This window comes from Cuculus canorus, chromosome 3 (genome assembly GCF_017976375.1).
Source record: "Cuculus canorus isolate bCucCan1 chromosome 3, bCucCan1.pri, whole genome shotgun sequence".
Taxonomy (NCBI): Eukaryota; Metazoa; Chordata; class Aves; order Cuculiformes; family Cuculidae; genus Cuculus; species Cuculus canorus.
The window spans coordinates 120,057,602-120,070,833 of NC_071403.1; the positions used below are offsets into that span (position 1 = coordinate 120,057,602).

General features: G+C 43.1%; 1 protein-coding gene across 2 annotated transcripts in view; it reads left to right on the top strand.

Annotated features, from left to right (window-relative positions):
• ADGRF5 (adhesion G protein-coupled receptor F5) overlaps nt 1-13,232 on the top strand; it is a 46,190-nt gene that overhangs the window by 22,835 nt on the left and 10,123 nt on the right. For both annotated transcript variants that reach the window (XM_009558439.2, XM_054063479.1), the window contains 11 exons: nt 431-610; nt 1,700-1,827; nt 2,269-2,327; nt 2,975-3,117; nt 4,574-4,786; nt 6,008-6,232; nt 7,664-7,828; nt 7,964-8,182; nt 8,837-9,055; nt 10,561-10,710; nt 12,476-12,672. In XM_009558439.2, coding sequence (XP_009556734.2) covers nt 431-610; nt 1,700-1,827; nt 2,269-2,327; nt 2,975-3,117; nt 4,574-4,786; nt 6,008-6,232; nt 7,664-7,828; nt 7,964-8,182; nt 8,837-9,055; nt 10,561-10,710; nt 12,476-12,672 — 1,898 coding nt within the window. The remainder of the gene's footprint in view (nt 1-430; nt 611-1,699; nt 1,828-2,268; nt 2,328-2,974; nt 3,118-4,573; nt 4,787-6,007; nt 6,233-7,663; nt 7,829-7,963; nt 8,183-8,836; nt 9,056-10,560; nt 10,711-12,475; nt 12,673-13,232) is intronic.

A 13,232-nucleotide genomic window follows, 5' to 3' on the forward strand; every position in this document is an offset into this window, starting at 1 on the left:
ACGACACAGCATCTCACCAGCAAACAGGACTTTGAATAACCATTACATTACAATATTTAAAAGCCTACACATTCACTTTCAGCGCAGGCAGTACAGAAATATCCAATCTGAAAACTACCGTAGGACTCTGCCCTATATGATATTTAGATTTTTAGGAACAGGAAATTTTTTTCACATTGCCATTCAATTACTTAAAAGTAAGACTTATCCCTCTACCAGTCTGATTCCCATTTCTTGTTAGTCATCTATAATTACTATAGTAAGATTTGCAGGGCATCAGATGATCATGCTTGCATCATTCAGGTGAACTCACAAGAAGGGCAACGTCTGGTTGAATTACTGGCATAAAGATGCAGCAGGGGAGATGTATATCATGCGATATTTTATGCCCTATTTTCCATTCTCATAGAATTTGTCTGTCTGCCTCTAGTCTGTCTGCACAGTGATGAGAACAACAGCTGTTGTTCTTGTGAGGATGGATACGCCTGGCCAAGTGCGGTGTGCAGTGAATTGAGAACTTGCTCTTCTGTCAGCCTGGCACCTGACCTACCCTGCGGCTACGTGAAGGAAAGGCCGTTCTATGGGCCGTACTGTGCGCCTCAGGCTGAAGGTAAGGAGAAACAGTGCTGAACTTCATCTTTCTGCAACTCATAAACTGTTTAGAAGATGAAATAGTGTTAAAGGTGTGATAAAGAAGCCTGTGAATATGGAAAGTCCATAGAGATGACCTAGACCTCTTCTCTTTGTGATGTGGCTCTGCTTTGAACCAAGTACTTGGAGACTTAGTGCCATATTGGAGCTCCAGCTCCTGTAATTACTCACACACCTCTATGGGACTTTCAGCTTACACTAAGCAGAGAAAGGGTTGTCCTGGCACATTTTCAAAAGGGTAACTTACAAATATGACCAAAGTGTGCCGTAGCGCTCACAAGAAGGGAAGGAACAAAAAACCTTAGCACATATGTTCTGCTTGGGTTTATTTCATGACTCTCGTGACAAGGTGCCCATGACTTTTTAGGAACTTGTCTGATGACTGGACACTTAGGCTTAGCAACACTGGGGTGGAGAACTACCTGTTGTCTCTGCCAATCAAGACAAACCCTCACGAGTCTCTACCTCTGATTTGTGATGGAGCAGCTTGAAGAGAGACCTCGAGACAGCCCTGGAGCTGGGAGCAGCCCAGTGCTGTCAGCATGCCCATGCAAATCAGCTCTGCTGAGAGGCAATGCTTTGGTCACAGGGCAGCCCTACATCAATCCTGCTGCACTACTCCCAGGACTAAAGATATTGTGTCTTCCATGAGGCAGTCCCACAGCCCTTAGCAGTCCAGGGCTCTGGGTGCAATGCTCCTCTACCGCACGGTACAGACGTCCTTAAACAGACCCAGTTTAGAAAATTCCACTACCTCTCCAAGCATTTTATGCACTTTTGTGCCCATTGATGGGTCATCACCCAGAGAATTACCCTCCCAAAGACATTGAGGGTACTTCCATTAATTTGGGGAAACAGGTGGAGATCGATTATGAGTAACTTCATTATGGAAGAGTTAAGTATCTATGACTTTTAAAAGTCTCTTTGAACACAAACGATTATATGATTCTAAGATTCTATAGTTAAGTTACAAGAAAATGTTAAGAAATCACTTTATAAGCATTGTTTTTTATTATTTTACATATATTTTTATGGCTTTTCCTTACAGACTCATGTGGTGTGGGAGAGCTCGTTGTAATGAATATGTCAGTCAGACTCGACACAGACTTTCAGGAGGATCTCCATCATTCTTCTTCTGAATTATACCAAAAATACAAAACTGACATTGAAAAAGCGGTAATGCCTTTAGCTTTCCATCTCTAAAGGTAGCAAGCCCTCTAAGAAATATATACTATTAACCCTTAAGTGTCTGGGAAATGGGGTGCCCTCTCCCTGTCTCCGTGGGGAGCTGTGAAGTATGCAGCAGTGGTAGCTCCAAAGTGGATAAAAGATTAATTCTATTGAAAGGCAGCTATAAAAATCCCATTAATTTTAATATGCTGTCTTAAAGGGTAGTATTTACGAACCTTTTGCCTCACAAGAGAGAGAAAAAAATCATGTTATTGGTCCCAGCCTAAATCCATGTGAGTGCACAGAAAACGAAGCCATCAATGAAATCATCAACACAGACAATGGAATGGAATGAAACCATTTCATGACAGTGGAGAGTTTCTTATTTTAAGCACACTACAGTAATATACAGAGGATTTATGTCATGTAATATGTCTTTGTTTCCAGTTTAATGCTAGCTACAGCTGTTTACCAGGCTTTGTATCGGCAACAGTAACTGGTTTCAGGTGAGTAAACAACTCCATTTTTTCTGGAAGACACAAATCTCTCTGTTCAGTCTCACAGAGACACCACTCAGCAGAGACTATGTTCGCTCTGGCTAGAACCCACACCCAGTATAGATGACTAACACTATGATGCAAAGGAAAGCCCAACAATTAGTAAGGAAATAGGATTGTGGGTAAAATTCATTACTATACAAAGTCTAAGAAATAATCATTCTCTATCTGTATTTGTGGGAGAGACTGTATTCCACTCAAAAGGGGAAAAGGATGTGAGTATACCCGGCATCATCTCCTGGGTCAAATGGAAGATGAATTAGGACATTGACTCTGTGTATTACACCGAATTTGGATAAAAGTGTCATTACTTAAGTCCACACATATTAAAACGCAGCTGTATTTTAGGTTTTCTAAGGCAGGTTTACTAGAAATAGACAACAGACCAAGGGCAGTGTCACACAGAGGTTTTCTTACCTTGGGAAGACCTGTAGTACAATCTCCTTGTTTACCAGAACAAGTCTTGAGTCGCAACAGGAGCCTTCACATATAAGTCCTAGAAGCGTTTCTAAGCACATTAAATAGGTCACCACAACATGGAAAAACACTAATATGCAAGGATATTTGATTCTTCTCTCATTCTTGTATCTTTCTAGGCCAGGAAGTGTTTTTGTGAACTATGAATTAAAAGCGGGAGCAGTAAGCTTTGATCAGATTGCTCATTCGAGCAAAATTGCACCACAATTTCTAGATGCATCGTATGGACTAAACCACGATACCTTCGTAGCAGAAATAACCAGTAAGTTTAAAGCTCTCTCGGTATTTTCCTTTGACCTTCACTGTAGTATTTCTAGCCTGAACCAAGTACCTGCCATGTACTCTTGGTTATTTGGCACTGGACCTTCAAGAACCATTTGTTTCTCTTGCTGTTTCACTTCATCCTGTGCCACAAAAGCTTAGCACTTACATGAAATAACCATGCAGACAGTACCTCCCATGGAAAACCAAGTTCTTCAAGCTGCTTTCTAGACTGAAACCTGATGCAGTCTCTGCATGGGAGAGAGATTGAATACCCTAAGTTCACATCCAGAACTGAGATAGCTCTTATCTCAATGGGCTGCTCACAGAAGTGGTTGAGTCCCGGTCCCTGGAGGGATTTAAAAGATTTGTAGACAAGATGCTCAGAGATCTGGTTTAGTAGTGGGCAGGTATGGTTGGACTCCACAATCTCAAAGATCTTTTCCAATCAAACGATTCTACAGTTCTATGATTCCATGATATCAGGCTGCCAGCACTTCCCATTTCTTCAAAGAAAGCAAAAAAACCTCTTGCGGTTTTCATGAGAACAGGTTCTCCATGGCTTCCTTGGCGAATTTTCTGTTGTCTGTGTTAAAATTCAGTTCCCCGATAATCGCCCCAGAGGTGCTGTGCTCTCAGCACACTGAGCACTGGACCGCCTGTCTCAGTGGATTACTTTAACCTGGTTGCTTCTCCTCCCAGTTTATCTGCTTGGAAAGTAGTGGTGGTGATAGTATTTCTGTCTCTCTGCATGAAACCTTCTAAAATCTTTGCCTGGCAAAGGTAGTAGAAGAATATATTGTGGGGAAACTGCATAGCTTCTATCAGAGCTGATTCCCTGCGATGATGCTGAGTGCATATTAGTCATGAAGCACCTCAGATTCCCAGGAGATTAAATAGATGTGGGATACGTATCACCAAATAGGTGTGGGATATGTATCAGAGGGATGAAACACATCTGTTGTGAGGAAAGGGTGAGAGATTTGGGATTGTTCAGCCTGGAGAAGAGAAGGTTTCAGGGAGACCTTATTGTAGCCTTTCAATACTTAAAGGGAACTTAAAAGAAAGATGGGGACAAAAAGAAAGATGGGGTACAAACTTTTAGTAGGGCCTGTTGTAGTAGGACGAGACATAATGGCTTTAAACTAAATGAGGGTAGATTCAGACTAGACATAGGGAAGAATTTTTTTTACAATAAGGGTGGTGAAAGACTGGAATGTGTTGCCCAGAGAGGTGGTAGAAGCCCCATCCCAAGGAACATTCAAAGTCAGGTTGGACGGGATTCTGAGCAACCTAATCTGGTTGAAGATATCTCTGCCCATTGCAGGTGCTTTGGACTAGATGACCTCTGGAAGGTTTCTTCCAACATAAACTGTTCTATGATTCTATGACTCTATGATTTTATGACATGAGTTGAAATGACAATAATACAGAACGTTTGCTCTTTGTCTTCCCAGATCGGACAAACTTCACTGTGAGTCCTGTAGACATTTTTGAAGGGGATACAGTAAGACTGACTTGTGAGATAAATTCAGTATCTCAGAATGTGACCTGGTATCACTTCAATGAGATCATCTCAACCAGCTCCAATCATTCAATTAAGAAAATATTTACAAAGAGAACTTCAAAGTCGATTCTTGAAATTATCAACATTACAATGAAGGATTTAGGTATGATTTTCTGTCATTAAAACAGCAGATGTAAATCTCTTGTTTGTCTAACTCCATAAAAAGCGAAGAGAAATGCAGTGACTGCATTTTCCTAGAGTGAATATGAAAAATACACTGTCTCTCACAATTTTCCTGTGATTTATTTTCTTTAATGAACTACACACTGGCTGAAGTGACTGTACAAGCCCCAGGATTCTCAGTGCCAGGTTTCACAGGAGACAGAGATGACTACATGGTTGTGAGGCCCTTTTGGTGTGGTAACTTGTGGTAGAATTCACCCCTGATGGCCCTTTCCCCCTTTTCAAGCATAACTAAACAAATCAGAGCTCAGACTTAGTTTTTCATGTGTTCGTTTTTAGGGGTTTTTATTGAAAATCAGAAACAAGTAAATTGCTGGGAGGAGTTATCAGGGGAATTATCTGATATTATCAGAGCTTTGACTCCAGCTCCCACTCAGTTCTCCTCTTTGGACTCCAAATTTTACATCCAGCTTCAGAAAGCTTAGCCTGTGACCAGGTATTTGGGCAGAGAGGTAGGATCCATGGGTCCAAACTTCTTTGCGCTAAGGATGCCCTGAACCTCGATGTCTCCACTCCTAAGTGTCTTACTCACTTGGGTCTCCCAATGGGGGAGGGGAACCCACATACCTGGAGCACGAAGAGCTCTGAATAACAGTTTCTAACGGAAGCCTGAATACATCCAGGGAACGAGTGCCTGAGAAAGTGGCTGATAAATGTTCATTTCATTTTGACAATATCTTCAGAGCAGTGTACGTGCGCACACTCCGAGTGCCAGCTCTTGTGAGGTCCACTTTGGGCACCTATCTCTCACGACGTATTCTGTGTAGGAACCTTTTGCACAGTCAGTCTACATTCCTACCATAACATATTGATGCCATGTGGACTATGGCCAATATACAGATCTCGAAAACACCAATTTGGCCAGTTTTTAAGTATCTCAGCCCCAGAGTGCTGGTGTCTTCTCAAGTAGCCATCAGCACTAGAGCTGCCTAATCTGGATACATCTGACACCCAGAGTCTGCAGAGACTGGACTGCAGATGACCTGAAGGTGCATTTTGATAAGCAAGTAGCAGAGCCACTGGAAAGCCAGGGAGATGTGAAAACGAAGTGTGGAAGTAGCTCCCAGCTGCTGACTCCAAAAGTAAAGGGGAAAATGGCAAAATGTGTTCTCACTGTTAAAATATTGCCTACGCTTTACAGGTTCCTACAGATGCATTTTCACAAAGAGCAATCATTTGCTGACAGTGATATATAACGCCACGAAAACAATAGCAGTGTCTCCGCTCTACATCACTCCAGACTTCAGGAGCGAGATTACATGCAACAGTCCTGAAGTGCAGACGAATGTGCTGTCCTGTTGTATTGACAAACACTTACCATTACTTAGTGGTGACTGGAAAGTAAATGGAGCAATCAATATTACAGGTAAGAGTAACAATAGATTGTCTTTCAGCAGCTGTTTGTTTGTTCTTCAAAAACATCCTCCTCCTTGGCTACCCCAAAATCCAAGTCCTAGAATGCATACAGGCTATGATCCAAAGGTGAGTGTGTGTGTGAGAAGCATGATGGATGGACAGTGTGGTACAGACTTTGTAGGTGTTGTGCAGGTGCCAGCGGGATTCTGGGCATCTCCATGCACTGAGGAGACATTAATGCTTAAATCCGTGCCATCCTGGATGGAAACAGCTGCCTGGGCCAGCATCATACTGAATATTTCCAGAAAGCTTATTTCTGCACTCTAGTTTTGAGAGCAAGGATGAGTGCATCAGTCTCTACTACTATCTCCAGCAATCTCCAGCAATACCCTTGGGGTACAAAAAGCTTCTGGTTGTGACATATTGAGGTTTGGCAACAAAGAGAGGCAGTGGTACGCTTTGAAACAGCTGCGGCAGAGCTAAATACTTGCTGCACAGTTTCCCTCTCCACCTGTAGCTGTCCTACATTGCATGCCAGCTGGGTCAGTGGCATCCCACAAAGCTTTATGTAATATGAATATGAAGAGTAAACAAAGCACCAAGCAAATGTGTCAAAGTTATGAAATAACATCAATAGAAATGCTCATAAAAGTCTATGTACCATAGTCATAAAGAGCCTACTGCCCTCTTCATATTTTGTGGGTATGGATTTACCATATACCTTTAACTGTTTGTTATATATTAAATTTAGCACAAAGCAGGACAGGGGAATGAGAGAAAACCTTCAAAGCTAACGTGCACAGTCCTTTCCACAGAGGACAGGTACTGGTGTGCGGCAATGCTTGCAGAGAGAGGAGTGATCCTGGCTGGTTTGCCTTTGATTCCCCGTGGCCAGGCTTTCCCCCACGATCTCCACTCTCATGCCGGATGCTGCACTTTCAGCCGCAGCACGGGACAGCTTTAGCGGGGTTTTCCTCTTATAGATAAACCAACACTCATCGGATTTAAAGTTGAGTGACTGTCAGGTACTTCCACATATTTATTTCAAATTAAGTTGACATTAAACCCTGCAGTATTTACTCCTGCTTTACTTCTCATAAATATAGCAGATAATGAGCTTGGGCTGAACCAGAATGTTCTTCATTTGGCTTATCCTGAGGTATGCAAGCAATGCCGTTGCTCTCGGTTAGACTGGTTTTGGCAGCAGGTGCTCAGCACTGTGCTGGGAGCCGCCTTCAGCCCTTTGAAAGATCACTGTGAGCATTGCCAGGGCGAAAGATGTGAATGAGCTACAGCAAAGATGAATTATAAGTGCCCTGCTGTCGAAGGTTACTTACAAACCTAAAAGATTTTCTTTCGCTAGAGGGATTGCTCGGGGTTTCCAGAGCCCACGTATTTTTGGACACTCATAGCCCTTCAAGGAGTGTTTATTTCTCCCCAGGAGTTTCCAGTTTCACTAAAAACTGCACGGAATACAAGCTCAACATCGATGAATCCCTATGTTCACCTGAAAAGTCAGGTACAGTGACAACATACACATGTGAGCTGCAGACAGGACACGGTGCCAGGGGCAGCTACGAGATCACGGTGATGTTCCTCTGGGCAGGTAAGAATCAGGTAGCATGTAAAGCGCCACGAGCACATTAATGCATAGATGACTTCTGTGGCTTATGTAATTTGCAAGCAAATGATTATGACAAGTGGCTCTCAGTAACATGACATCTATCTTGTGTTGTCTCAGCCCACGTAACAATATCTTCGAGTGTAAAATCATCAGTTTCCGAGGGATATCCATTCAGTCTAAGGTGTGAAAGTGATGTGAGCAGTTATGACAGCGTCAGCTGGAAAATCCAGTCTGGAAATAACATCAAAACAGTAGACTGTGATAGGTGCATCAACACCAGCAGATTTCCAGCTGTATCTGTGCTCACGGTGAAGAATGCCACACAGGACTGGAGCGGTGAGTGAACCGGGTTCATATTGGCACAAAGGATCGGCTGAAGTCACTTGGTCTGTTCAGCCTGGAGAAGAGGAGAGTGAGGGGAGACCTCATCATGGTCTGCATTTTCCTCACAGGAAGAGGAGGAGGAGCAGGCACTGAGCTCTTCCTTTGGTGACCAAAGACAGGACCCAAGGGAATGGCAGGAAGATGCCGGGGGGAGGGTAGGTTGGATATTAGGAAAAAGTTCTTCCCCCAGAGGGTGGTAGAGCCCTGGAACAGCTCCCAGGGAAGCAGTCATGGTGCTGAGCCTGACAATATTCCAGAAGCATTTGGCCAATGCCCTCAGCCCCACGGTGTGAGTGTTGGGGTGTCCTGTGCAGGGACAGGAGTTGGACTGGGTGAGCCTTGTGGGTTCCTTACAACTCAGGACATTCTGTGATTCTATGACAAATCACCACACCAGATCATTTACAGCATCCCTAGGCTTGCAAATCACTGGGAAGCCTGGGCACAGTAAATAAGAAAAGAAGTTAAAATTATAACTGCTTGGGGATAGCAAGAGGTGATGCTGCTGAGAACACTGCACTTGTTCAGTTTTAGGGCTCAAGACCATGCAGAGGCACAGGAACGATTCTGTTGACTGAGACATAGTTTTTGTGTCAATGTTTTCAGGCACCTACATCTGCACCTTCTCCCAGAAGTCCTTGGAGGGTTCTGCCAATGTGACGATCGAGGTTATTTCCTTGCCTCGGAAGCAGAACATCCTGATAGACCCCATCGAAGCATCTATACTGTGCAAAGTGCAACAAACTCTTCGGTGCTGCATAAGTCGTAACACCATGGAAGACTACACTGTTAAGTTTGTTGTTGGACAAAATGAATTTCAAGTTGGTAAGAAACAATAAACTCGCAGAATCACTAGGTACACTATGTGTCACAACCCACCCCCTGGTTATTTGTCTTTTCAGTTGGGTCTGTGTAACTAGTTTGTATTTACTGCTAGTATGACAACGCTGAGAGTACAAAAATAAAAGGGAAATTGACTTTTTTTAGGATGATTGCCATGCCTGGGGAGCATGGCTAAGGTTAATAGAAGGCAACTGAAGTCACTGCTGTAGTAATAAATACATAACAGGTAAATTCAATGTTTGATTTGCCTTGCCAAGCAGTGAGCCTCCTCATCGCTGTTCAGATCAGAAATTCCTGAAGTCCATTTATTTGCCTTTATCTTGTACTCTGCCACTTCTTTTGAACTGACTGTTCAAAGATGATCTGCTAATTCATAAAAAGATACAGAAGAGCACATTAGGCATTCAACTCAAAGAATTGTTCTGTTTTCTTCAAGAATACAGGAAACATCTTTAACAGCACAAAACCATAAGATTCATGTCTTCAAGTTTAGATCAGTTCTTAAGATTCTCTGCATGTTTTTATGCACCGGAAGTTTTCTGGTGGGTTACAAAACATTTAATTTGAAAAAAGCGAAGGTGATACAGTTAAACAAACTCAGAAAACATGCAGGAGTGCAAGAAAACAAGAGGTTGAAGTGTAAAGAATGTGGAGATTGAGGAGTCCTTCAGTTGCTAATAAAAATGCCAAGAACTTCTTGGAAGAGGTTGCGGTCCGGGACCCTCAGGAATACTGAAAAGCATTAGGAGTGTGGTACAGATCCTGAGTTCAAAAGGACCAAATAAGAACACCAAAAAGGCATCCAAGCCTAAATGAAATGCCTGTGGTAGAAGCACAAGCAGGATGAGCCTTCTCCAAAACAGCCTGGAGAAGATGAAGCTGAGTGGAGACCTTATTGCTCTCTACAACTACCTAAAAGGAGGTTGCAGAGCTGAGTATTGGTCTCTTCGCCCAAGTGATAGGCGATAGGATGAGAGGGAATGGCCTCAAGCTCTGTTAGGGGAAGTTTAGATTGGACATCAGGAAAAATGTCTTCACTGAAAGGGTTCTCGGGCCCTGGCAGAGGCTGCCCAGGGGGGTGGTGGAGTCCCCATCCCTGGAGGTTTAAAAGGCAGGGAGACGAGGTGCTTGGGGATCTGGTTTAGTAGTGGACAGGTATGGTTGGAGCTGATGATCCCAAAGGTCTTTTCCAACCTAATGATTTTGTGATTCTAAACCAGTTTCTAAAGCAGATTTTTGTTCCTGTGCAGTAAAAGAGCCTTTGGGCAAGGTTTGCTCATACAGCAGTAATTGAAAAAGTAGTGCTCATGCGGCTGCCATAAGATTTAATAAACGGGGAGTGAGAGACAGAGATCAGCATAGAAAAAGGAAGTTTTTCCACCAAGGAAGTTTTTTGCTGTAGGATCCACAGAAAATAACATTTTCTGCTATCTGCCAGCTGATTGACCCCCAAGTCTGTGTTAACCTGTCTTATTCCTTCCACACAGGCAAAGTGGAAAAAGGAAATTTATTTTGCTTCGTGTACAATTACACAGAAACGGAATGCAGCAAAAAGGAGTACAAGACACATTGCAAGTTTATTAACCGCATTGGACAGGAAGTCAACAGTGAATGGATAAAACTGCACCTGATATCTGGTAAGAAAAAGGTTACTGTTTAAAGCTGTGAAAGGAAATTCCAGTATCTTTTTTTAAACCAGGTGTCACAAACTTATCACTAGTGACATCTGTCAGAAGCAGGTTTTGTTGGCCAAGAATTTTTGTCTTTTTTTTGACAGGATATTTTGAAATGCGCAGGAAAATGTCAATTTTGCTGAAATTTTAAAAATAAATAGACAGGATATTTTGCCTTCATTGTATTTGATAGTGGCCCCAGTAGGTTCCCAAGCAGTTAAAAATCAGTCATCTTCTGTCCTTACCTCCTCCTGGTGCAGCCTGCATCACCGAGTGTCACCTCCCATATTGAAGTGTGGTCATGCAGCTCCCAGCTTGCACCAACAATTTAGCAAGAATAAAAGACTGTGATCCCTCAAGAAGTCATCTAGCTCAGGACGTCAGCCTGTGGGAGACTATATCCACTGTAAACACAAGAATGGTAAACCCACGAGACGTTGCAGAGGCCCGGGCACACCCAACTTCCAGTCAGCTCTGCAGGAAATGCTGGATCATTAGCGTCCAACGTTGCTAAATCTAATTTTGGTAGTTCTGACCAGAACTTGGCTGTTTCAGCTTCTTGTTTGAAATTATAAAGAAAGGAATGTTGGACATCTCCATAATGCAAAAATGTTGGGGTTTCCACAGTAGTTGTGGTTACGGTTGAATCGGTGTATCTGGCCAGACTTCATTCTCTTAAGCAATAAATATGCAGACATTTTATTTACTTTAACCCGTAAATAATTACTGATGGGACTAACCCAAATGAGGCAATTAGAAAGACTCGCTGTTTATCAAAAAGGTCCAGGTCTTAATGAATTTCCTCTTTGTGCTACAGCAGCACTGAGTCCTTAGCAGGATAAACTTTTTGTAATGAACTTTAAGTAGCGCCAGGTGAGGTTTAGATTGAATGTTGGAAAAAAAAGTCTTTACTGGAAGAGTGGTGAAACCCTGTCAGAGGCTGCCCAGGAAAGGGTTGGGGTCTACACCCCTGGAGAGGTTCCAAAAATGTGTAGCTGTGGCACTTCAGGACATGGTCTAGTAGGCATGGAGGTGATGGGCTGACAGTTGGACTGGGTGAACTTAGAGGTCTTTTCCAACCTTAATGATTCTATGATTCTATGGATTACTGTTCACTTAATGGTTCATACAATCCCACTCCATCCCTATCTAACTTTGCAATCTACCAGACAAATCCTAAAAGTGTGATTTGATTTGATTCAATTCAGAACTCAACGAACAAGGTGCATTCTTCACTTTCCTTTTTAATTTTAAGATAAAAAATTTGGGAACGCAACACATCTACACCCTGAATGGTCATAATTAATGAAGAAAGCAAGCTGAAATGCTATGTAATTTAAAGACCTTAATGAGGTTACAGATTTAATGGGGGTAAATTATTCATCTCCCTGCTTCTTAGTTTTCATAGAATCGTAGATTCATGGAATCATAGAATAGTTTGGGTTGGGTGGGACCTTAAAGCCCATCCAGTTCCAAAACCCCTGCCATGGGCAGGGACACCTCCCCCTGGCCCAGGCTGCTCCAAACCCCATCAAACCTGGCCTGGAACCCCTCCAGGGATGGGGCAGCCACAGCTTCCCTGGGCAACCCGGGCCAGGGACTCACCAGCCTCATAGTGAAGAATTTCCTCCTTACGTCTAGTCTGAATCTGCCCCTTTCCAGTTTATACCCATTCCCTCTAGGCCTGTCACCACAAGTTTTCTACTTCTGTGTCTTTTTCTCAATACAGATAAGAAAGTTTCCTGCTCAGACACCACTGGCATTGGAATAGAAGGGGCCACGTTAATAAAGCCGTGCTCTAACTCAAATGTTCCAGATGGTTTTACTCGAGGCAGTGTAACTTACAAGTGCTCCAAGAAATCGTGGAACGCTGTGAGGAATGACTGCCTGTCTGAACCCATAAACAACTTGCTGACTAATGCCGAGGTAACATCTATGACTTTTTGAGAGGCTGAGGGTGCGGTTGGTGGCAGAAAGCAAAAAATGTTTGTTGGGTTGGATTCATAATCTCAAATATAGGAAGTGTTAAAAATCAAATATTTAATTAAAACTATGGTTTGAAAGATACAAAGGATGATGGGCTATATCTACAAAAGTCAGTGAAACAGTCTAGGTCTCCTTCTCTGGCCCAGAGGACATCTGGCACTGCATGTACACACGAATGCTCTCTCTCCCAGACATAGTGACTTTATTCATAGTGTCCAGTGAGAAGAGCCACTGGCCTGGGGCTTTCCCTGAACCACGCTCAAGCATCGCCTCAGTGAATGTTGGTTGCCACGAGCTCACAGCGTGCTGCAGAGTACCCTAACAGCGACGCAGCAGACACAGCTGTGGGCCACTGCCCAACATCTGAGCCAGGTCCTGTTTAGTGTGTTCCTTTGGTCACTACACTTCACAGATGGCTGCTGGGTCTCGGTTTTCTTCTACAAACCATCCAGAGTCACCCTTCTCTCAGTCAGGCTAGGTGAGAACAATTATCCTTCTCT